The sequence below is a fragment of the Ichthyophthirius multifiliis genome (assembly GCF_000220395.1).
Source record: "Ichthyophthirius multifiliis unplaced genomic scaffold scaff_1120509250947, whole genome shotgun sequence".
Classification (NCBI taxonomy): Eukaryota; Ciliophora; class Oligohymenophorea; order Hymenostomatida; genus Ichthyophthirius; species Ichthyophthirius multifiliis.
Genome location: NW_004086350.1, coordinates 51,815 through 76,342, shown reverse-complemented (window position 1 = coordinate 76,342; position 24,528 = coordinate 51,815). Strand labels below are relative to the sequence as shown.

The 24,528-nt window shown below is 15.6% G+C and overlaps 6 protein-coding genes across 6 annotated transcripts, besides 59 other annotated features; 3 read left to right on the top strand and 3 right to left on the bottom strand. All coding sequences in view use genetic code 6, as the record gives it.

Moving 5' to 3' along the window:
- Nucleotides 1-69: 69 nt before the first annotated feature.
- IMG5_116820 (hypothetical protein) lies at nucleotides 70-1,675 on the top strand (the record flags this gene model as incomplete). The annotated part of the gene is made up of 4 exons (XM_004034590.1): nucleotides 70-157; nucleotides 312-713; nucleotides 848-963; nucleotides 1,130-1,675. The coding sequence occupies 4 exons, from the start codon at nucleotides 70-72 to the stop codon at nucleotides 1,673-1,675; spliced, it is 1,152 nt and encodes a 383-aa protein (XP_004034638.1).
- Nucleotides 226-268: a microsatellite.
- Nucleotides 955-1,047: a microsatellite.
- Nucleotides 969-1,069: a microsatellite.
- Nucleotides 991-1,069: a microsatellite.
- Nucleotides 997-1,069: a microsatellite.
- Nucleotides 1,676-5,171: 3,496 nt separating the features above from the next.
- Nucleotides 5,172-5,213: a microsatellite.
- Nucleotides 5,189-5,253: a microsatellite.
- Nucleotides 5,189-5,260: a microsatellite.
- Nucleotides 5,213-5,267: a microsatellite.
- Nucleotides 5,213-5,275: a microsatellite.
- An 877-nt stretch (nucleotides 5,276-6,152) lies between these two features.
- Nucleotides 6,153-6,185: a microsatellite.
- Nucleotides 6,186-6,307: 122 nt separating this feature from the next.
- Nucleotides 6,308-6,341: a microsatellite.
- A 797-nt stretch (nucleotides 6,342-7,138) lies between these two features.
- Nucleotides 7,139-7,183: a microsatellite.
- Nucleotides 7,154-7,199: a microsatellite.
- Nucleotides 7,200-7,933: 734 nt separating this feature from the next.
- Nucleotides 7,934-7,995: a microsatellite.
- A 68-nt stretch (nucleotides 7,996-8,063) lies between these two features.
- Nucleotides 8,064-8,137: a microsatellite.
- A 12-nt stretch (nucleotides 8,138-8,149) lies between these two features.
- Nucleotides 8,150-8,218: a microsatellite.
- Nucleotides 8,170-8,228: a microsatellite.
- Nucleotides 8,229-8,317: 89 nt separating this feature from the next.
- Nucleotides 8,318-8,421: a microsatellite.
- Nucleotides 8,334-8,415: a microsatellite.
- A 152-nt stretch (nucleotides 8,422-8,573) lies between the features above and the next one.
- Nucleotides 8,574-8,609: a microsatellite.
- Nucleotides 8,610-8,650: 41 nt separating this feature from the next.
- Nucleotides 8,651-9,184, bottom strand: IMG5_116810 (transcription factor s-ii, putative; the record flags this gene model as incomplete). Its single annotated transcript, XM_004034589.1, has 1 exon — nucleotides 8,651-9,184. One exon carries the CDS (start codon nucleotides 9,182-9,184, stop codon nucleotides 8,651-8,653), a length of 534 nt encoding a protein of 177 aa, XP_004034637.1.
- A 556-nt stretch (nucleotides 9,185-9,740) lies between these two features.
- Nucleotides 9,741-10,699, bottom strand: IMG5_116800 (hypothetical protein; the record flags this gene model as incomplete). The annotated part of the gene is made up of 1 exon (XM_004034588.1): nucleotides 9,741-10,699. A coding segment is annotated over one exon (957 nt), but the record flags the coding sequence as incomplete, so codon positions are not given.
- A 38-nt stretch (nucleotides 10,700-10,737) lies between these two features.
- Nucleotides 10,738-10,790: a microsatellite.
- Nucleotides 10,791-10,886: 96 nt separating this feature from the next.
- Nucleotides 10,887-10,916: a microsatellite.
- Nucleotides 10,917-10,971: 55 nt separating this feature from the next.
- Nucleotides 10,972-10,997: a microsatellite.
- A 141-nt stretch (nucleotides 10,998-11,138) lies between these two features.
- Nucleotides 11,139-11,183: a microsatellite.
- Nucleotides 11,184-11,440: 257 nt separating this feature from the next.
- Nucleotides 11,441-11,482: a microsatellite.
- Nucleotides 11,483-12,206: 724 nt separating this feature from the next.
- Nucleotides 12,207-12,239: a microsatellite.
- Nucleotides 12,237-12,261: a microsatellite.
- A 772-nt stretch (nucleotides 12,262-13,033) lies between these two features.
- Nucleotides 13,034-13,102: a microsatellite.
- A 393-nt stretch (nucleotides 13,103-13,495) lies between these two features.
- Nucleotides 13,496-13,589: a microsatellite.
- Nucleotides 13,518-13,574: a microsatellite.
- Nucleotides 13,590-13,636: 47 nt separating the features above from the next.
- Nucleotides 13,637-13,688: a microsatellite.
- Nucleotides 13,689-14,465: 777 nt separating this feature from the next.
- Nucleotides 14,466-14,511: a microsatellite.
- Nucleotides 14,471-14,526: a microsatellite.
- Nucleotides 14,527-14,563: 37 nt separating this feature from the next.
- Nucleotides 14,564-14,614: a microsatellite.
- Nucleotides 14,568-14,638: a microsatellite.
- Nucleotides 14,573-14,614: a microsatellite.
- A 780-nt stretch (nucleotides 14,639-15,418) lies between the features above and the next one.
- On the top strand, nucleotides 15,419-16,571 carry IMG5_116790 (protein kinase domain protein; the record flags this gene model as incomplete). Its single annotated transcript, XM_004034587.1, has 3 exons — nucleotides 15,419-15,483; nucleotides 15,621-15,972; nucleotides 16,146-16,571. 3 exons carry the CDS (start codon nucleotides 15,419-15,421, stop codon nucleotides 16,569-16,571), a joined length of 843 nt encoding a protein of 280 aa, XP_004034635.1.
- Nucleotides 15,502-15,597: a microsatellite.
- Nucleotides 15,651-15,681: a microsatellite.
- Nucleotides 16,020-16,128: a microsatellite.
- Nucleotides 16,571-16,609: a microsatellite.
- A 16-nt stretch (nucleotides 16,610-16,625) lies between these two features.
- Nucleotides 16,626-16,669: a microsatellite.
- Nucleotides 16,630-16,666: a microsatellite.
- Nucleotides 16,670-17,290: 621 nt separating the features above from the next.
- Nucleotides 17,291-17,353: a microsatellite.
- A 73-nt stretch (nucleotides 17,354-17,426) lies between these two features.
- Nucleotides 17,427-17,490: a microsatellite.
- Nucleotides 17,437-17,487: a microsatellite.
- A 141-nt stretch (nucleotides 17,491-17,631) lies between the features above and the next one.
- Nucleotides 17,632-17,662: a microsatellite.
- Nucleotides 17,639-17,783: a microsatellite.
- Nucleotides 17,742-17,796: a microsatellite.
- A 729-nt stretch (nucleotides 17,797-18,525) lies between these two features.
- Nucleotides 18,526-18,591: a microsatellite.
- Nucleotides 18,528-18,579: a microsatellite.
- Nucleotides 18,528-18,586: a microsatellite.
- Nucleotides 18,534-18,592: a microsatellite.
- A 113-nt stretch (nucleotides 18,593-18,705) lies between these two features.
- Nucleotides 18,706-18,756: a microsatellite.
- A 277-nt stretch (nucleotides 18,757-19,033) lies between these two features.
- Nucleotides 19,034-22,043, bottom strand: IMG5_116780 (hypothetical protein; the record flags this gene model as incomplete). Its single annotated transcript, XM_004034586.1, has 5 exons — nucleotides 19,034-19,044; nucleotides 20,587-20,677; nucleotides 20,728-21,576; nucleotides 21,666-21,865; nucleotides 21,923-22,043. 5 exons carry the CDS (start codon nucleotides 22,041-22,043, stop codon nucleotides 19,034-19,036), a joined length of 1,272 nt encoding a protein of 423 aa, XP_004034634.1.
- Nucleotides 19,552-19,599: a microsatellite.
- Nucleotides 20,698-20,726: a microsatellite.
- Nucleotides 21,590-21,656: a microsatellite.
- A 213-nt stretch (nucleotides 22,044-22,256) lies between the features above and the next one.
- Nucleotides 22,257-22,313: a microsatellite.
- Nucleotides 22,314-22,578: 265 nt separating this feature from the next.
- Nucleotides 22,579-22,638: a microsatellite.
- A 109-nt stretch (nucleotides 22,639-22,747) lies between these two features.
- On the top strand, nucleotides 22,748-23,687 carry IMG5_116770 (hypothetical protein). Its single transcript, XM_004034585.1, has 2 exons — nucleotides 22,748-22,823; nucleotides 22,883-23,687. Exon 2 carries the CDS (start codon nucleotides 23,163-23,165, stop codon nucleotides 23,637-23,639), a length of 477 nt encoding a protein of 158 aa, XP_004034633.1. The 5' UTR covers nucleotides 22,748-22,823; nucleotides 22,883-23,162; the 3' UTR covers nucleotides 23,640-23,687.
- The last annotated feature ends 841 nt before the right edge of the window (nucleotides 23,688-24,528 follow it).

The following is a 24,528-nucleotide window of genomic DNA, read 5'->3' as shown; positions in this document are numbered from 1 at the left end:
AGCACTTATTTTTGTAAATGAAACAATTAAACAGCAGGAAATGATGGATTTCTTTATGTTTGGGATAATATGAAGGTAGTCAAAAAATAAAATGCACATCCTAAAACACCTATTTTATGTTTAAATACTACTAAAGATAGTACTATGTTTGCTTCAGGTTTATATAATTTTATTATAAATTTAAATAATTAAATTTAGATAAAATAAATATATATAAATATTTAATTATATTTATATTTATATATATTATTCATATATATTTATTTATGTGTATATTTTTGTTTTGTTTTTTTTTATTATATTTAATTTAGGAGGAATGGATGGTAAAGTAATAATATGGGAATTAGGAAGTTCAGAATATAATTATATACTTGAGAAATTTTATGAATATTATATCAATCCATAAAATATCGATAGAGATCCTGCAGAAAACTGTATTTAATCTGTATGTATAGGTTCTAAATATATACTCACTGGTACAAAAAGTGGAGATATTTACGAATTAATAAGACCTCATGAAAACGAGATTAAATAATTTACTAGAGGAAATAATTCATTAGTTAAGTTGCGTTCAATTTGTCATGATTAAGAAATAGTTAAATCTATATAATTTAACGGTACAAGTGATAATTTATATTCAATAACTGAAAGCGGGTTATTATGTGTTTGGTAATTTAAAAAATAAAAAGAATATATTCAAAACATTTCCATTTGTAAGTACATTCACTACTTGTACTTAAAAAACATTAAATAATCATAATTGCTTTTGAAAAAAAAATAATCTTTTTAGACTCTATTAATTATTTAAATATAGCTTAAAATATTAATTATAAAACTAAAATTGCAGATATTAAAATCTCATTTAATGAAGAAATATTAGCTGTAGCACTTGATCCAAATGAATAAAAAAATGCTTAAATTGAAATTTATAAACTTGATCCATCTACAACTAAAATATATGAAGTAAAATATATATATATAAATTAAAAGATATAAATATTAAATATATATAAATACATCTATATATAATTAATATATATATATATATTTATATATTATATTAATATATTAATATTTAAATAAATATTTTTATTTTTTTTATTTTGTTTTTTTATATAAATTAATAAAGTAATTTAAAGTAGTAAATACATTGTCCACTTCTTTAGAATTTATAGATTTTTCAACTGATAATTTTTTTTTGTTATATAAAGATAATTTCGAAGATGTTGAAATTATAGACTTTAAAAACCAAGACTTTAAAAAGATAACAAAAGACTAAGTTGAATTCGAAATGGAATGGTGTACAGATGGTATAAAAGTTTCATCTAATATAAAAGGGGTTTACACTTATTATTCTGATGAAAATAAAATACTCAAAATATAAAGACTTGGTGATAAATAAATAGCAGTAACAGATGAAATGGGCTCTATAAGAATTTATAACTACCCATGTGATAGTTCTGGTAACGGGTACTTTAATTTATATACAGATCATCTAAATTACATTAATTAATGTGTTATGAGCCCTGATAAAAACTACTTAGTGACTAGTTCTTAAAAAGATAGATGTATTTTAATTTGGAAAGTTTTAAATAATGGAGAATAAGAAGAAGATTCATAAATGTAAAATTAAAAAGAAAGTGTTTTAAATAATAATAATATATAAAATAATTGAAAATAAAAATAAAAATAAAAAATTGCATACAAATAAATAATATATTTTTAAAATATATTTTTTTTGTTTTTATTTTTCAAAAATTTTTCAAAGTTTTATAAATTTAACTATGAATAACTACTTTTAATTCTTTTCTTTAATAATTATCATGTAATTTCAAAATATTACTAATATTAATAACACTATCTCTCCTATCACCATCCATAGTAGTTTTAAACGAGAATTTTTCTAAATATTCATAAATCTCTTCTGCATTTTCCATCTCAGGAACATTTTCGAAAATACTCTTTACTTTAATTTTGTTAATATCAGATACTTATTAATTATTATTCCCCTTAATATTATTCTATATATCCTAATTTTTATAAAAAGCCATCTATTTATTTGTCAAACTTTATTTCTTAGATGTATTAAAGTTATGAATATACTAAGAAGATTAGTTATATCCTCCTTCTGCCTAAACAATAGATTGTTTCCGAAGTAAATTAACCCCAATTAACTAGTTAGGATCTATATCGCAGTCTTTTTTCTAAATCCTATTAATCTATATGTAGTGTTTAGTTTTTCGAAAAATTTCCCCTAAAGTAGTATATAAGCAATCTTATTGATGCATTTTAACTATAGTATGGAAAACCAAAATAAAGGCATCATCAAAATTTTTTTTTTATGTATCTTCTTTTTCCCTTTTAGATTTTAAATAAATATAAAACTCCTTCAATTCTATAAAAACAAGTCTTTAAATGAGAATTAAATTTCCAAAAAAAAGCCATTTAATTAATAAAAGTCCTTTAATTTTTTATTTTACAAACAAAGAAATTAACTAAAAAAAATTCTTTAAATACCCGATCGGAACCAACGCTAAATTGAGTAAAAAAACAACTAAAATTGTCAAAAAAAGAATAGGAAAATAAGCCAAAGAAACATAAAATTCTCCCAATTTATTAATTATTTTAGAATTCGAATTTACTATTTTTTTAATAATTAAATAAGGAATTAACGTAAACTAAAATATTAAAGGCATAATAACTAAGCATCCATATTTCCAATGGTAGTTTTCGGTTCTTATATGCATAATAATATGCTTATAATGGAAAATTTTACCCTATCTATTTGCTTTTTCAAAAGTAAAAGCCAAAATTGAAGTTAATACATTCATAAAAAGGATTGCGATTACAAAAAGGAATAAAAAAAGGAACACTGGACCTTATATAGGATATAATTCTTCGAAATCCTCAAAAGAAAATTGTCCAAACATAGTCTCAATTAAATATAGTAAGGAGTTAAAAAAAGTATCGAATCTTTAAGTTTTTAATTGGGTGAAATTCACGTACCCTACAAAGGTAAAAAGAATCAAATTAGTAATAAAAACTACCAAGAATTTCGCACATTCCTTAAAAATAAAAATCAAAGCCTATAATAAAGGCCCAAAGGACTAAGTAGCCGAGAAGCAAAATATAGCTTTTAAAAAACAAAATAAAATTAAGGAAAAATGGATTATTTTGAACTCGATTTCTGCCATAGAAGTATTATTTTGGTCTAAAAGATAAATTAAAATTAACTAATAAAGAGCTAGGACTGCAACAATAAAATCTATGACCTAAGAAGAATTAAACTTGATATTTTTTTCATATTCTTTTAAATAAATAATCTTTACAATAGAATTTAAAGGCACGTTTATGCAAAAAACAAAGGGACAAAAATCCATTTTAAGGCTTTATCTTTTATCAGAATAATTGTATTTTTTTGAATTTCTAAATTAGGGTCTAGAGGTAAAATTCCTTAACGGAAAATATTAAAAACTTCCAAAAAATAAATTATGTAGAGAAGAATGAAAATTAAGGCTGTTCCTTCATTGAAATAATGACGGAATTTTATACATTAAATCCATACATCTTTTTTACTATATATTATTCATTCTTATATTTATCAACGAATGGATAAAAATAATTTTATTCGCTTTTTAATTAACGATTTATGTTTTGGAATATATTTTAACTTATAGATATAAAACTAGTTCTTTTTTTTATATATATAATTAAATAAATTAATTACAATATTACATATTGTTTGTAGAAGAATTGTTTCCATTCCATATTATTTCTATTATATCTTATACTTTATCATCAGCAATTATATCATGGAGTGAGTTTTCGTATATAATATGTAAAAGTTTACGTCCTTATAAGTCTATGTCGACTAATAATTCATACATTTAATCTTCATCAATTTATGTTTTTATGATTTTTTGAGCAAATTATAAATATCTTTTTTAGGCTCTATTTTTTATTATAATTATTAAAAATAAATAAAAAATATTTATATATTTTATTTTAAATAAATAACTTTAATAGCATATTTTTTAATAAAAAATATGCTTTATAGTAATATTTAAGAGCTCTATTATCAAAACTACTACTTTTAAAGGATTTCCAAAAGTAAATAAAAAATTATTATCACTATTTTCACATTCTAGTCTTTCATAAAGTGTTTCCGAAAGTGATTAAATTAAATCTTTTGAACTCCAAAGTTCTATTTTAGATAAAAAGAAAATTAAGCATTCAAAGTTTTTTCCTTTTGATTTTATAGAAGCTCTTACAAGTGCTTTTTGATTATCTTTTTCTTCTAGCCAACTCCATACTTTTGTTCTTATTTTATTCAAATAATAAAACAGGAATTAAAAGTTTAAATTTTATATACAGGTTTGAAATATCTAATTATCAAAATATGTATTTTTTTTATTTATTTTTTTAAAAATTATTCTATTTAAAAATAATATAATATAATTATTTATGTATACTTGCTTAAAGGATTCAAATGATATTTAATACAATGCTATAATATTATCTTATTATAATTATATTCTAAATCAATATCTTAAATAATTAATCTAATTTATTATGTTATATTTTATAAAAAAAAAAAAAACCTAAGCATTTTAGCGGAAAAATATTCCACTGTATAATAATTTAAAAGAAGAAGTGGATTAATTATAGTTTTTAAAGTTTCATTTTAATGTTAAAATTAATTTTATTAAATAAAATTGTAAATTTGGCTATCATTATCCATAACTATTTCAAATTAATATTTTAAGTATAATTTTACTATTTTTTCGTCTTCATTATTTAAAGTAAATTTGAGTATTTTTTAGTTTATTTTTAAAGATTATAAATTTATTTATTAGACATTAATTTCATTTATTATTATTCTTTTTTTTATTTTATTTTTATATATTTTGAATTATTTTTACAAAAATTCATCAATGTATTAAAATAATAAAGAGCAGTTAAAAATATCTTACAATTAATCTAAAAATGCCTGTTTTAAAAAATCTAAAGCCTAACTTTTATTTTCTAAAAAGTTATGAAGAAATAGTTTTTCTATTATTAAAATTTAACTTTATTATATTTCCTTAAGATATTAATGCGCTTTGTATTAGAATAAAAAGTTTAAATCTTTATTTAACAGATTTTATTTACAATATAAAAATAATTACCTTAATAATAATTAAAAAATAATATATAAAAAATAAATAATTAAATATATAAATATATATATATATTTATATATATAAATATATATATAATTTATATATTTATTTATGAATAAAAAGAACTTAAAATTATTTTTATTATTGACTGAATTAAAATAAATTAAAAAAAATATAATGTTCATAGGGTCTAATAATTTTATTTATTATCTATTTTATTTTTTTATTTTTTATATTTATAATTAAAAATTTAACATTTTGTCTTCTAATTTTTATTAATTATTTCTTATACAATTAAGTAATAAGTCAACACTAAACTATATTTTTTTCCTGTTTTTTAATTTTTTTTAAAATTAATAAATTTAAAAAATACTAAAATTTATCTTCTTTTAATTCTAATGATGAACTTTCTGAATTTGAAGAACTTTAAATACTATTTTGATTTTTTTACATAATAGTTTTTTTTTGAATACTTAACTATTTTATTTTTTTTATTATGAGATAAAATATTAATATTTTCTTAATTATTTTGTTTTTCCTCCTAAGAATTTTTATTTTTGCAATATTTTTAACTAAATTCATTAAGCTTTGATGTTAAATTTAATGTGTTTCTTTTTAATGATGAACGTTTGGCTAAGTATTTTGGCTATTTTAATTTATCAATTGTATTTTAAGATAATATATAATTTTTGTTTAATTCATCTATCGTGTTATTTACTTATTAACTATTCGATAAGTTATTTGTATAATTTATTTTGTTTTAAGCTCTAATTTAAAAATTAACTGACATTTAACTTTATTTTTTATTTTAACTTTTTTTTAAATTTGATTTTTTTCTTCTTTTTAATTTAGTAAAATTCCGTTATAATAAAAAATATACAAGAATAAATATAAATCTTTTTTGTTTTTATTAAATAAAAAAATAATGTTATAATAAACTTGTATTTGATATAATTCATAAAAATTATTTAAAAAAAAAATAGCTAATAGTTAAAAATATATAAATTAAAAAATATAATTTAATTTTATATATATTTTTTTATTTAAGATACAATTATAATATAGGATATAATTAAATAAAAAATTATGATTTTAAATCAAATTTTCAATTTATTTACTATATTGAATTTAGAATATAATATTTTAAATAAGATATATATATAAAATAATATATTATATTATATCAAAGAAAATTATAAATTATATATTTTTTAATTATATTATTTTATTAGTTTTTTCTTTATTTTATAAAATATATTTAATGATAAATACTTTTTTATATAAAAATTAAATTATTTTAAAAATAAATAAAAATCTAATATATGTTTATAATTTAAAAATATTTATATTTAATTATTTTATAAGTATTTAAATACATATATATATATATATATATATAATTTATTATTTTTATAAAATATATAGTTATTTTTTAGTATATATTTTAATTTTTTTAATTAAATAAAAAGATTCTTTTTAATTTAAATACTATTTATAAAATCGTTTATAAAATTAATTATAATTTTGGTTGTTTTATTTTTTTATTATTAATTTCTGATAGTAATCATTATTATTTTAAATATTTGCCTATTTAATTTAAAAAAAAAATTAATTTTTTTAATAATTAAAGCAAAAATAATAAAATATACATTATTAAATTTATTTATATTTAAACTTATATTTGTGTAATTTTATAATTTCCATCAATTTATTAACATTTTTATATTCTTTAATTAACAAAATCTATTATAATAATACTAAATATTTTTTATTAAAACTTATAAATCTTAATATACTAATTTGAAATTAAATATATATATTTTTAAGGAATTTTATATAAAAATAAAATTAACATAAAACAATTTAAAAATTTTTTTGATTATATTTAAGATAATAATAAAAATATAATGCATATATTATAAATTCTATATATAGTATTCAATACATTTTTTATTTTTTATGATTAAAAATAATATAAAATTAATAATTCCAAAAAAAAAAAAATTAAATTATAAAAAAAATTAAAAAATAACAAAACTATTTTAATTTTTAAATTTTTATATAAAAAATAAAAAAAAGTTTATTTTTTTGTGAATTTGATTGAATTTTTTATTTTTATAAAATTAATAATATTTTTTTAAAATAAAAAGAATTCAAAATTATTTTTTTATTTATGTATTATTTTATATTTTCTAAATTAAATAAAAAAATGCATAAATCATAAAAATTACCGTAATTTATATAATTTTTTAAAAATAATAAACAAAATTAAGGCTTTTATAAAAATTATATAAATAATAACAAAAAAATTAAAATATATAAATTATTAAAATGAATAATAATAATTATATTTTTATTAAATCTGAAAAATAAAAATAAATTAATAAATTCAATTAAATAATAATAATTTATAACAAATAGTTTATATATAATATATTAATTAAAAGAATCAATTTTTCTTGAGATTAAAACTAACTTTAATATAATGAAAATAGAAAAAATATCAAAATTTATATAATTTTTTTATAATTAACATATAAAAAATATACAAATATATATAATAAAAATTATGAAAACATAAACTATAAACAAAAACTAATTCTAAACATAAAATAAAAAGTATATTTAAATTAAGTAAATAATTCAAAAAAAATAAGATAATATAAAATATATTAAACAAAAATTTGTTTATTAATAATATAAAAAATTATTATATATTTCTAAAAAAATAATTGAAAATTAATAAATATTTGTATTTGATTATAAGATATATAAAAAAAATTATTAAATAAAATAAAATAAAATAAAAAAGAAAATATAAAAAAATTATTAATTATAAATTTATTAACAAAAAGACAAATATAATAATAAAAATTTAAAAAATCAAATTGATTAAACAAAAAATATAATATAAATAAAAAATAAAGATATTAAATCTATATATAAATATAATATAAAATTAATAAGAATATAATTTTTTTTAAAAAAATATAATAATAATAATAAGATTTATTAATATAAAAAAATAATAATATAATTATATATAAAAAATTAATTATTTAATTACAAAGTATATTAATATATAAAATTAAATTGGTAAAATAAAAAAAAAATTATAATTAAATATTTAGCTAAAAATGAGTATAATAAAAAAATATTATAAATTATTGATATTATTATAATTATTATTATTATTATTATTATTATTATTATTATTATTATTATTATTATTTTTATTATTATTATAATTATTTTAATTTATTTTATATTACAATAAAATAAGATTTAAAATAATTTTATTTTATTTTTTAAATATAAATAAGCTTATAAATATTAAAGAAAATTTTAATATTTAAATATCTTTATAATATTATACTTATATATATAAATAAATAAATTTCAAATTAATTATATATATTTATATATTTATATATTTATATATCTATACTTTTTTTTTATATATATAAAATATATATTTGATTAAAAAATCATTCTTTCCATTTTTTTTTACAACTATTACATTCCATAAATCTTGTCATAGGTTCATCAGCTGCTCTTGTTTACAATTCTTTTACTAAAAAAGCTGTTAATTTTTTACAATTTCTACATTTCTCTCCTTCTAAGCCAACTAAGTTTTTTCTTCTTAATTTATTATAAAATTCTGGATCTAATACTTCAAATTCAGTTTATAATTGCTATAAATTTTCTTCTTTTTCTTTCTATAGCATAAAAACAGAAGATTTACATTCCGCAACATCCTTTATACTTATTTTTTCTTATAAAATTCCTTTTAAAACTTCTTATATAACTTAATAATTAGAAAGCATTCCTAAAACTTCCTTAATATTTTTTTTATATACTTCAACTTAAGAATTTTTATGTGCTATTTTTTCTTCTAAATTAACACTAATTTTTACTATGTCCGCTTTATCTTAATCACATTCTTTAAATTTCATAAAAATAGCTTATAATCCTTTATTTCTAACATCTTCATTTGATCCAAATTTAGGTAATTGATCCATAATACCTTCTGTATATATAGGCTTTTCTAAAATTAGTAAATTAGAAGAATTGTTTTCTTTACTTTTAATTTTCTAAAGAGAAGGAATATAAGTTAAACTGGAAGAATTATAAGAATCATTTTTTTTTTTGGATTTATTTATAATATTTTTCCATTTATGTAATATTTGTTTTGATATTAATTATATATTTTCCGGAATTTCATTTTTTTATTCTTGATTTTTACATAATTTTTATACTGCAGATCCTATTTTAGTATTTTGCATTTATTCGGGAGTTATTTTAGCTTCTAAAAGGTTTTATAAAATTTAAAAAGTTTATTTTTCTTGTGTTTTTAGAAGTATTTTTTCACGAAATTAAAAAAGTTCTTCGTTTGTAAATATTTTATTCATTTTTTTTTTTATTATTATTAATATAAAATATTTTTTTTTAAAAAAAAATAAATAAATAAAAAGAAGTAAATTTTAACTTAAATTTAATTAATATAAAATATGTTTTTTTTTTTTTTTACAATTTTTAAGAAATATATCTTTAAATAATAATAAACAAAACATATTTCTCATTATTTCCCTCCATGATAAAAAGTACTCTAAGTACAATCTTAAACAGCCTTAATAGCTCCATTTTTTGTTATTCTTCCCATATCTCCCACGTTTCCCACCACATCTAATCCATCATTGGCTATTTTAGCCGCATCATCTCCATATTTAGCCCCTATAACCCCTGTAGTAGCACCTTAAATTCCCCTTCCAATCAAACAGAGTGCCTAATACATTCCTTCATATACATTAGCTACTGCATTAACTGCTCCTTTAGTTACATTTTTAACATCCTAGTAATTTTTATGAGATTAAATTTTCTTTCCAGTTTCCGAATTAGCTGCTTAATTAGCAATTTCATTACCAATAACCTTAACTCCTTATAGCAATCCCTCTACTTAAGCTTTTGTAAAATTTAAAACTGCCGAAGAAGTAACATTTGCTAATTTAACTTTCTAAACAGTTTCTGGTTTAATAATAACTTCTTCTTTTTTCGTCACTTTTGCCTAAATATACTATCCACCTTCCTATATTCCTTAAGCCAAATAACCAGCCCCTGTTATTATTCCAGCCTTTATAAAATCCCCTCCTTTATATAAATAACCTTATATTTTTTTCGATGGTGTAAGATTGTCCCAATTTTGTTATTTTTTTTCTGTTTCTGCTATATCTTCGGATATTAAAAAATCGCTGTTTTGTTATAATATTTATTCGAAATATTATACTTATTATAAAGGTGTTTCTTTAGGAATTGTCAATAAGGAAAATTTAGAATTTTCTTAGGGAAATACATAGGAGTTTAAATGAGGTTTTTTCATTACTGGAATTTATTTGGAAAGTGAATATTGAAATTCTTGTAATTTTAATACATACAGATTTAGTTTTTCAAGATGATATATGGCTAAAATGCCCTTTTTTTCACTTTGCTTTTAGTTATTTTATGTATGGGTTAGTGTGCATGAACTTATTTCAAATAATAGGTTCATTTGGTAATTATTTTGGTCAGACTCCATTTTTTTATTATATTATTTATTATTAATTAATTATATATTTATTTAAATTATTTATTCTCTTTATAATATAAATTCAAATAATTAATATTATTTTATAATAGATATTTATTAAAATATTATTATTTTAATTTTCTTATTTTTTCTATTAATTTTTTTATTTATTTTAATTTTATTTTTTTTAAATTAATAAATTGTTAAACTGAATTTTTCTATAACTTTAAAGAATGTGCAAGATTCATATATATATATATATATATATATATTTTTTTTTTTTTTTCAAAAATAATAAAAATGTATAAAATTTTAAAATATGAGTATTAATAATTTTATATTATATATATTTATTAAAAAACTATAATATTTAGTTGAATTTTTTTTTTTTAATAACTCATTAATCAAAAATAAAAATATTACCTTAATTAATATTAAAATATTATATTTATTTATATATTTTCAATTTTTAATGGGATGCTGTTTAAAAATATGTAAGCAATAGAATAATAAATAAAAAGTACAATAAAAACAAGTATTTATAAAACGAGGCAAATATTAATCAATAAAATATATATATATATAATATAAAATAATGTAAATAAAAAACAGCATTATGAAATGCCAGAACAATCCTTTAATAATGAAAGATAACCAATTTAAAAAGAAGACTCTATTAAACTAAAAAACTTAGGAAACTAAATGTTCAAAAGCAAATAATATACAAAAGCAATAGAATATTATACGAAAGCAATAGTAAAATAAATTAAATAAAAGCAGATAAAAATTAATTCCTTTTTTTATTTTTATTTTTTTAAAAAAAAGGAATTTCATTAAGATTCACATTATTTTACAAATAGAGCTTTATGTTATAAAGCATTATAAAATTGGCCGTAAGTATGCATTTATTTATTTTTAAATATTTTTTTTTTTTACTTATTAATTTAAACGAAAAATATATATTTATTTTTTTCTAATATAAAACAAGGTTTATAATGATTCATTATTAGCAATATAACTTGACATTAATAATTTTAAAGGATTTAGCTTGAAAGGAATTTCATAAATAAAAATTGCTATAGAAAATAATTATCAAATATAATAAGCAGTACTCGAAGGAATACAAAGTATATAATAAGGTTTGTATTAAAAAAATATTAATTAATTGTTTTCATATTTATTTTAATATTAACCAGCAATAGAAATAATTAAAAATAAAAAAAAAGAGAATATTGATTTGATATAAAACATAGAAGAGAATATTTTAAAAGCTAATATAATATTAAATATAATAAAAAAACAAGAAAAAGAAAACAAAATAAAAAAATGTAAATAAATACTATAGAATTTATTAAAAGATGATATTTAAACATAAAATACTGTTAATTAAATGCTTGAATAATATAATTCAACTAATAATATACCTTTTTAATCATATTAGTGTGTTTTTACTTGGGTTACTTAAATTATATTAATTGATTTAAAAAAAAATGAAAAAAAAATAAAAAAAAATATATATATATATATATATATATAAATTTACTTATATATAACCTATAAATTTATAATAGGAATTAATGAATGAACCTATTATTTCAAATAGTGGATTAAGCTATGAAAAAAGTCTTCTCTTGGAACATATACAAGTCAATGGTAGAAATGATCCTATAACAAGAGAAACAATTAATCAAAATAAATTTATAGAAAATATAAATTTAAAGTATGCTATTTTAGAATATAAATATAAGAATATAAAGGATATTATTTTTTGAATATTTTTTACTGATAAGAAAGAAGAAAAAAAATAAAAAATAAAAAAAATATTTACTAATCTTAAAATAAGAAAATATATATTTTTATAATTTTTATATTTTTTTTTTTTTTTTTTCTTTAATATTATATTGATATTATTTTTATAATACTAATATATATATTAATTAATTAATTATTTTAAAAAATTGTAAAAATAAATTATAATGATGTAATAATAAATTTAAAAGCTTACTAAAGAACAGATCGATGATATAAAATAAAAATTAAAAATTTCTAATTATTAAAGCGTGTAAATTTTCATTTAAAAAAAATAATTATAGAATTCTTATTTTATATTTTTTATTAAAATAGTAATTAAGTATTTGATAGTATATAAAAGATATTGTAACTATATTAATTAAAAGCTTAATAATTTCAATTCGGTATCATTTATATTTTTACTTTTAAATAATATTAGATTATTAAATATAAAGGATAGCATCAAAAGTTAATAATGTTATCAGGAAATAGTAATAAAATAATAAAAAATTAAAGAATATATATATATATATATATATATATATATATATATATATATATATATATATATATATATATATTTATAATTTAAACAAAATAAGTAACTATAAATACTTTAAGATAAAATTTTCAAGTATATATTTAAATTGTTTTTCCTATATTTTATCCTACAGCGGCACCTTAATTTTATATATTAAATACGGACCGTAAATATTATTTAATTTTTTGTTAAAAAAAGATAACATATATTTTTTTTTTAATAATAAAAAAGCATAAAAATATATAGTTAATAGTTATTATTTATAAGGAAAATAAAATGAAATACATTATAAGGTTAGTTTAGAATAATAAAAAAATTGGAATAATCATCGTAATATAGTAAAAAAATAAATTTTAAATAAAATAACTAAAAAATATTAAAATAAGTTAATATTATTAAATGATTTGAAAGATACTCTTATAAAATATATTCCATTCCAATAAATATAATAAAATTATTAATATTAATAACAATATCCATAATAAATATATTAAAACCAATAATAATAATAAATATAACTATAATAAGTATAACATGTAAATTAATATAATACAGAAAACATTAATCTATAATAAGTAAATATATATATATATATATATATATATAATATATATATATATATATATATATAAGGAAAAAATAAAAAAAAAAAGGTAAATTTTAATTTATATAACAATTATCAAAACTTAAATATCGAAAAAAAATATGATATATAAATTGATTTTAATAATCCTTTACTTGGTTCAGATCTAGTAGATAATAATAAATAATAATTGAAAACAACATAAAAATATTAATTGTTTAATTTTGATAACATTTCTATATAGTAAATTTTATAAATGTATAATTAAAATAGTACAGAATATGCGTTACTTATAATAGGTTATTTTTATAATTATATTATTTTAAAAAATAAAATAGTCAAAGAATTACAAATATCATAACTTAAAAATTTAGATAAAGATTTAAAAGAAATAAAAAATATTTTAATTGATTAAATAGATTATAATAATATTTTATAATAAAAAGAATAGATTCTAAGTAGAACAAGTAAAGATATAGATGAAAAATAAACAGAAGTTAATGAATTAATAGATGAAGCAATAATTTATAATTAATAAATAGAAACATAGTCATTAAATATAAATGATTTATTTGAAAAATATATTTAAGCTGAAACTCCTTTACAATAATAAATTGTTGATTTAAATATAGATTTATTGGTTATAAAAGATACAATTATATATGTATAAGATGATTTTAATACTAATAAATAAGTTAATTTTGATTAATTTTTAGAAGTAAAAAAAAATATAAATAAATTAAATATTTAAAATTAAAAATAAAGGAAATGAAAAATTTGTTTGGATAAGAATTTGATAAAAAAATATTACTTTAAAAATGCATAAAAACAATATAAAAATGAAAAATATAATAAATTAAAAAATAAAATATAAAATATGAAAATAAATAGTGTTTTTTATAAAAAAAGATATTATTAATAACATATTAAAAATATATAAATATATATTATATATATATATATATATAATATATTTTATATTAAATAAAAATAAATAAATATTTTATTAAAATAAAATTAATTCTTAAAAATTATATTTATATATATATTATTTAAATATGTCTAATTTATTTTATATAAACGATTAGCAAAATATATAATTTAATTTATAGTTATTCCATTCTAACTTATAAGAATTTATACATAAAACATAACTTTAAATTAATCCAAAATAAATTCCCGAACTTATTTTTTTTATAGAATAAATTTAATAACAATTTTAATAATTAAACTTTGAATTAAATTATATAAATTCTAAACAATAACTAAAAGGCGCCTTAAGTCCTACAAGATAGCCTATATTAAACTCGATTTCTTATCAGTCTGAAAATACATTAGCCTAAAAAGTTTATGCACATACTCCTAAAGATAAAATTGATTTTTTAGATTAAAATAAAGTTATTGTGAATGATTTTAAAGATAAAAATGTCGACAATAACCAATAATTTATTCAATAAAAATAAGAAATAAAAAATAATTTAGATTTATTGCCAATAGGCAATTAATTTGAAATTAATAATGATTAAATATCTAAAAAATAATAATAAAAAATATTTGAATAAAACTATTCTTAATAAATATTAATTCTTACATCACCAAAATTATCTCCAAAAGCATTTGAAAAACCTCCTAATATACAACAAATGTAACCAAATTTATAATAGAATTAATCCGATAATATAGATAGGCTTGTTTTTGAAGAAAGAATACCTATATATAACGAAAAAGCATAATCATTATTTCCTTCGGAAAAAAAAATATAATAAAATTAAATATCAATGGATTCTTTCGTTTTCGGTAAAAAATTAGGATCAGGAAAATTTGGTGATGTGTATATTGCAATGTAAAAAATATTTTAAGCATATATAAATATGTATATATATATATATATATATATATATATATATATATTTATATATATATATATATATACATATATATTTATATATATATATATTATCTTATAAAACAATTTTTAAGGGAAAAATAAACAGGATTTAAAGTAGCGATAAAGTAAATAAAAAAAGTAAATATAAAAAAGCTAGATGCATATGAAGATATAATAAATGAATTAAAAGCACTATAAATTTTAGATCATCCTAATATTATAAAACTCTATGGATATTTTTATGAAAATGATACAATTAATATAATATAATAAATAGCACCAGGAAAGGAATTATTTGCTGAATTATAAGCATAAGTTAATAAAAGATTTAATGAATAAACTGTTTCTAATTATATAAAATAAATTATTCATATACTTCTTTATGTACATTAATAAGGATTTATACATAGAGACATAAAACCAGAAAATATATTGATTTGTGATGTAAATAAAGAATATTAATTTAATATTAATATATGTTAATAAAAATGATATAATATATGTAATTATATATATAAATATATATATATATATATATATATATATATATATAAAATTTATATATTTAACTATATATATATATAATTATTTATATTATATTTCTTATAAATAAATAGGGTGTCATTAAACTATGTGATTTTGGATGTGCCGGAATTATTTAAAAAGATTAAATGAGATAAACATTTTGTGGAACATTAGACTATTTAAGTCCTGAAATGGCTTAAGGTAAATCTTACGATTAATCAGTAGATGTTTGGAGTATAGGGATTTTAACTTATGAATTAATATTTGGAAGAAGCCCTTTTTATAATTAAAATCATGACGCTATAATTGGAAAAGTTATTAATGGAAGTGTTTAATTTGGAGGTCCTGTATCATTTGATGCTGCTGATTTTATATAAAAAATGCTTTGTAAAGATCCTAAAAAAAGAATATTATTAAATGATGCTTTATAACATCCTTTTATATTAAATTAAAGTAAAAAAAACGCAGAATATGATATTATTAGTTTAAATGATTAGGCTTTTTTATATAGAAAATGATTATTAATTTATTTATATATTAATAATTTTTTAATATTTCTCTTTTAATTTCTGTTTATTTATTTATTATTATTTTTTATTTTATTTTATTTTTTTTAAATCAAATTATAAAATTTCATTTTATCTTAAAAATAAATTAAAAGAATTATTATTAATTTAAATTAAAAATATACATATAATAATGTCAGAATAATCCAAAAACGACAAAAAATGTTAATTAGAAGAAGAACTTAAATAATTAGAAAAAAACATATATGATCTAGAAACTACATATTTAGAAGAAACATATAATTCAGGTATTTTTTTACATTTGAAAGTACTCAATAAATTATTAAAAATTAGGAAATGTATTAAAAGGTTGGGAAAATTATTTAACGTCTAAATAAGCAAAAAATCAAAATCAGTAATAAAAAAAAGCTAAAATAAATCAGCATGAAAGACTTTTTTCCTTATCTTCTTTTACATCTCCAGCTAGTTAAAAAGTAGAGGAAAATATGGAAATAAATTATTAAAATTTAAGTGGTATTAAAAGCAAAAGAATAAAAAAAAAAAAAGGAAATAAAGGAGGGAAATCAGAGTAAATTCTTTTTACATTTTTATATCAAATTATAATGTAATTAATTTTTATTTATAATTAGATCGCCTAAAAATGAAATAGATAGTAATCTATCGGATGCTATAAGTGCTGATTATGATAATTAGGATGATTTTGGAAATCCATTACAAAATAAAAAAGATAAAAAAAAAAAAATTAAAAAATAAATATGAATTAAAGAAATAAATAGAAATATTAAAATATTAAAATAAAATTATATTTTTTTTTAAATTATTTTATATAAAACAAAATAAATATGAATATTATTATTATATATATATATAAATATATATATATATATATATATATATACTTATATATTATTAATTTATTTTTAATATTTATAAAATTCTTATATTTTCTCATTATTTAAACTTTTTTAATATTCTTACTTAATTTTCAAACTTTTCAAAACTATTGATTATTTTTTATTATTTGTTTGATTTTTAAATTAAATCTTAGTTATTTTAATTTTTATTTTTTTAATTATTATTTTATTTTTTAAATTTTTCATTTTAAGTTTTTAGTATTTCATTTAATATTTTTATGTTCTCTTTTGATGTTTTTACATCTTCATTTTAAATTTTAATATTTTAATTTTATTTTTATATATTTTTAATTGATATTTTAGTTTCTTCAGGTGATATTTTTAAGTTTTCATTTGAATTATATATATTATTTTAACCTAAATTTTAATCAATATTATATTTCTCATTTTTCATTTATAGATCTTCATTTAATTAGTTAATAAGTTAATATTTTAGATCTTACATAATATAATAGGTATTTTTTTTATGTTTGTTATACTCTTATGTTATTTTTTATGTAATTTTTTGACATTACTATTATGTATTTTAATCACAATTCTATATTTTTTCGTTTATTAATTATTCTAGTTATTACTCTTCTATATTAGGATTTTGTTAAGTTATTTATTATTAAAAAAGATCATATAAAATTTTATCTTAAGTATATCTCTACAACATTTCTACTCAGGATATTTATAAATTGATGTACTTTTTTATATTATTTTTTAGATTTAAAAGAGATTTAATTTATTTTTTATGTTTTTTGTTTATTTAATAAAAATAAAATATGGAATTTTTATTTATAAAATAACTGAGAGAAATATTTAGATGGTTTATAACTATAATTAAAAAATAAATAAGATTAATATATATATATATATTTAATTATATTAATATATAAATTCTAATTTATTTTATTTATTATTAATTATTAATATTTATATTTTCTTATTCTAAATATAAAAAAGCTAAATTAAATTTAAAATAAAATTAAAAAAAGAATTTTTACCATATTTATATATAATCTATAAAAATAATAATTAGTTATTTAAAAAAATAAATATAAAAAATAATAATATAAAATAATTATATAAAATAAAATATATATAATATAAAATTAATATTAATTGTATTAAAATTATAAATAATATTTAATTATTATTGTTATTTAAATTCTTAATTAATTAACATACTTTTGTTGATAAAATTTATTTCTTAATCTTAATAAAGAAAATTAATAAAAAAATAAATATTTAACAAATTAATATAAAAAAATTATTTATATTTATAAATTATATAAACATTATTTTTTATTATAGTTTATATTTAATATCAAATATTAATATAAATCTATTTAATTTTTTTTTATATAAAATAATATTTTATAATATTTATAATATATAAAACAAATAATATTAAATAAAGAAATATTAAATACTTTTTAATTATATAAAATATTTTGATATATATGTATTTAATATTGTAAAATTAAACTTTAATAACAAAATACATTGAAATAATATTTTTTTGTATTATATCATTATGTCTATTATTTTTATTCATTCATCAACTTTTTTAATATTCATTAAAATATTAATATATAAGTTTTTGTTTAAAATAAATTATTATATAAATTTTACAAAATAATGTATTTTTCAAATACAGATATTTAAATAAATAGTTATAATTTATCTGAACATACATAAACATAGTTAATTTATAAATATAAATAATTTAATATATAGTTATTATAGATATTAATAATTTATCATATTAAATGAATTTAAACAGAAAAATTTTTTTTTTTATATTAAGAATTCTAAATTAAATCGCTTTCAATATAAATATTTTACTATAAATATTTTTAAAGATAATAGTGAATAAGAAATTTTAAAATAAGTATTTTGTATTTATAAAAAAAGATAAATAATAAATATATATAATATAAAATTTTATTTATGTATAAATGGAATTTATTAGACACATCAAAAATTGAATGATTAAAATATTTCAAAGAAATAACAATTTAAGGTATATAAATTAGAAATATTAAAAAAAATAAGCAAAAAACTTAAAGAATATAAAAAAATCATTATAAATAAAAAAAAAATCTTTATAAAATATATATATTTAATATTTAATTGAAAATATATATAAACTGTTTAGAATAAAAAAGATTTTTATATAAAAAAATAAATAAAATATTAAATTTATACTAAATGATTTTTTTTTTTTAGAAAAACTATTTAATTTATAAAATATTTAATTATTGTAATAAAACAACCAAAAATAAATAAACATAAATATAATTTTTAAATGCTTTAAAACAATTATAATGATAAATCTTAAATAATTATTTTAAACATAATAATATATAACTCTTTTTTTATTATTTAATAAAGTATTTATTAAGATTACAAACAAAATAAAATACAAAAAATTATTTTCCTTCTCTATAAATAATTAATAATAATAAGAATAATTTAATTCTTAAAAATAATATTATCCCTTATCTTAATAAATTTTAAAATAAATGAAACTTAAAAAACAAACAAATCAATTTATAATTAAATTAATTAATATGATAAAATATTTGTTTGAGTAAAATTAAAAGTTTAATTCATATATATAATATTTTTTAAAATATATATCCATTATATCAGTACTTAATAATAAGAGAAATAGCCTTAAATAACTTTTTAATTTAGTCACAATTAATGTTTTGTTCTCAAAATATTATATATATTAAATTAAATAATCATAGAAATCATAATGAAATGACAAATAAAGAATTTCTTATGATTAAACGAATAAAAGGTATTATTTATAAACTGTAAAATAGAAAACCATAAAATTAAAATATAAAAAAACAAAAAATTAGAATTTATTAATAATCTGATATAAATAATTTTTTTCCATTTATAATATTTTATATCTTAATTTTGATTTTTTTTTTTTTTTTTTTCAATTTTTTTTTATATGATTTTAATTAATATTTTCTATTATTGGTAATACTTATTATTTCCATTCTTATAAAAAAAAAGATATAATTATTTATAGTTTAATATATATATATTATTTGTTTATTTTTTATGAATAAAATAAATAATACCTTCTTCAAAAGTTTAGTTACTAAAATCTTTAACATTTTTTTATAAATTTTAGATTAAATTTTTATTTTCTTAATTATATTAAAAGTATTTCTATTTATAAATTTTTTTTAAAAAAAAATAAAAAAAATAAAAAAAATAACTTTAAATAATAATTCTAAATCATCAGAATTTTTAAAAACAAAACCATTTTTTTTATCTTCAACTAATTCATGAATACTAAAAATAAAATAAAAATTAAACAGACAAAATAAACAAACAAAATACCAATCATAATCAATGGCAAAAACAGGTAAACCAGATGAGAACATATCCACAACTTTCATAGGCAAATCTAATCCTGAAGATGAATAGTGTAAACAAATACCAAAATCAGCGCAAACTAAAAGTTTCGGATAATCTTCAGGCTAAAGCCAAACAGTTTATATCATTATATTTTTCCAAGTACTTTATCTTTAAGTAATAATCTATTCATATTTCTCTTTTTCCGGACCTTTTCCTGTAATAAATAAACAAAGTTTCGGATAAGAAGATTCTTAAGAATATACATAGTCTGATTTTTCGTATTTTTCCATAGCTTCAATTAATATATTAAAATCTTCATCTTTTGTCCAAGATGTACTACTTATTAATATTAAAGTGTCCTTTTTTTATTTTAGAAAACCTAGTTTTTTCAAAAAAGAAGGCTTTTCATTTTCGGATAAAATTTAAGGAGAAAAGACTTCAAGGTTAGCTTTATCATAAAGTACTTATGCTTTTATTTACCAATTTTAAGATAAGTCTTTTTACATTTATTTTGAAACACAAAATGCTTAATCACATTTTGAAGCAAAATATTTTTCGTATTTTTTTGCAAGTCTAAATATTAAAGAGTTTTTTAATGATAATTGTAATATTGTAAAACCATAATTGTGAAAATCTATAATCATTTTTATTTATTTCAGTCGGCAAATAACATATAAAGTTGAAAGTACAGGAATAGAAGGTGGATTCTTTTTATAATACATATAAATAAATATATATATATAATACATATATATATATATATATATATATATATATATATTTATATTTTATTTACTTGAATTATTACAAATTATGGTTTTTGTATTTAAAATAAATAAATATGAAAAAGCTATAAAATTTATATTAATATTCTAAACAATGCATATACTAAATATAATATTTTTGGAAGTCTCTTTAATTTATTAACTATTTATGATTAAATATCAATTATTTAAATATTTTTATTTTCTTTTATTTTATCATGAACTTTGTTTTCTTTTTTTATAGTTATTATTTTTTGTTAAAATAAGATATCACTATATATTATTTTACCTTCATATCCTACAAAATATACATAATAACCATATTTAGATAATTATATTGCATGATTTTGCATTCTAGGTGATCTAGCTATGTCTCCGAAAACTATAACTGAAGCAATTTTTCTATTCATTTGTTTATATTAATACAAATATCTTTTTATATATATATATTTTTTTTTATATTTTTTAATTTTAATTTTATTTATTTTTTAAATTATTTACAAAATTATATTAAGAAATAGAATATTATTAATAATTATTTTAAAAAATCAATAAATATATAATTTAATAACTCATTAAAAAAAAAATTAATATAATATTATGAAAGAAAGTTTATTTAAGATAAAAATAGTTTAAAAAATAAAATTAAAGTATATTTAAAAAATAAAAAAAAAAAATATATATATAAATTTAAAATATTTGATATGTATTTTCTTAAATATATATATATATTTATATATATAAAATAAATACAAATATATTTTTTATTATTAAATAATTATATTATTTATTTATCAATATATAAATAATAAAATTTTAATGATTATTTTATTATTTTTTATTAAATTATTATATTTATGCTTTTATTTATTTTTAAATGGATATTAATTAACTCATAATAAATTAATAATTATAAAAAATTGATATATTAAAACATATGAATACATATATATAAATATATATATATATATATATATATATATATATATATATATATATATATATTTTACAAATTAACTAATAAACATTATAAAAATAATTAAATATAAAAAAAACAATGAAATACACAAATTTTATCTCACCTGAAACATTAAAAATTTTAGATGATTTTAAATTTAAAAAAGATGCTGAAATTTAGGTAAACACGCCTAAAAAAGGTAACTTAACGCCAAAATTTCATTAAAAAAATTGTAAATTAAATTAAAAATAATCTATATTTATTATTATTAAAAAAAAATATGCACATAAGCCCAATTTAAATTATCACTTTATGTAGAAAGTAAACAAATAAAATAAAAATTAAACATCAAAATTATTATAAAAAAAAGAATAAAATCAATATTCAATCTTCTAAAGAAAATACACAGAAAATTCCCTAATTCAATCTTAAAAAACATATGAAAGTCAAACTCCAATAATGAGCTAACAATTATTTACTAAATAATAGCCATTTTCGAAACAATTAGTTATTGAATAAAGCCCTAAAATATATCAGAAGTAACTTGAATTACCACAATATAACCGTACTTATGCAAATATACAGGATAATTAATATTCTTAATCTAAAAACCTGTAATAATAAAGCTAAGAAGCTTATTTTTAAAAATCTAAATGCGATAATATACCATTAAAAGATTTTAGTCGCCTTAGATAAAAAGAAGAGACAAAAAAAAAGTAGAGGAAATTCTTAAAAGAGTGTCTTAACAAGAATTAGGAAACTATCAATTTTAACAAAAATTATAATAAGAAATACCAGAAAAAGATAATTTTATACAAGATAAAAGATCTACATTAAGTTATATATAAAATATAGAAAAATTTCCTTTAAATATATATAGATAAAACGAATAAAAAAATGCAATTTTTAATTAAAATTATTATCCAAAAAACCAATTTTCAACCTATAATTAATTAGAATATATAGACTTAGAAAATAATTAAAAAAACAAATCTTTTTGCGATTTTCAATAATAATAGCCTTAATAATATTAAGCCCACTAAAATGACCATTCCTTTGAAATAAGTCCTTGTTTAGAAAACTAATATAAATCAAGTTTTACCAATCTCGAACATTAATATATACAAGAAAAATATCCATAAACCAATAATAATATTTAATAAATAATAAACTCTTATGTAAATTTTAATACTTTAAATCATTCTTTTAACGACCTCGAAAAAGTACAAAATGAAGCATTATAAGTACCCTAAATAATATTATAAGGCTCATAAAATAATTTAAGTTAAATTGATTTCAATTTTTAAACGAATAATAATTTTATAGAAAATAGTTGTTAGGTTAGTAATGTGATTTTAGATGAAAAGAAAACTCAGGCTTCTCTTTTATAAAGTGAATATTAAAATAAGGTACTTAATTCTCCCCCACTTTCTTAATAGAATTAAATTTCTTAATAATATACTAATAGTTATTAACATAGTCCGGTTATTTTTCCTATTTTGAATTCCCCAAGTATTAATAAGGTAGATAAAAGTTAATACGATATATTTTTAGCAGATTAAGAACAATAATAAAGACAATTGTAAATTTTTAATTTTTAGAATAATGATATTTCATAAAATCCTTTAGAATTAAATATCTCTTTGAAATATCCGAAATAACTTGCTAATAAATCCCTTGTTTTTGACTTTTAAAATTAGAAAAACGAGCCTTAAAATATTATAAAAAGTGCAATTTAATTAGATAAATTCGAAGATGAATAAAAAACCGAAAATAATAATAATTTAGTATAAATAAATTAAGGATATAGTATAAATAATTTTAGAATAATTAAAAAACTCGGAAAAGGAAAACACTCAGAAGTTTTCTTAAGTGTAGATACAAATACAGGTTTTTTATTTGCTCTTAAAAAGCTTTCTAAAAAAGATCTTATAGAT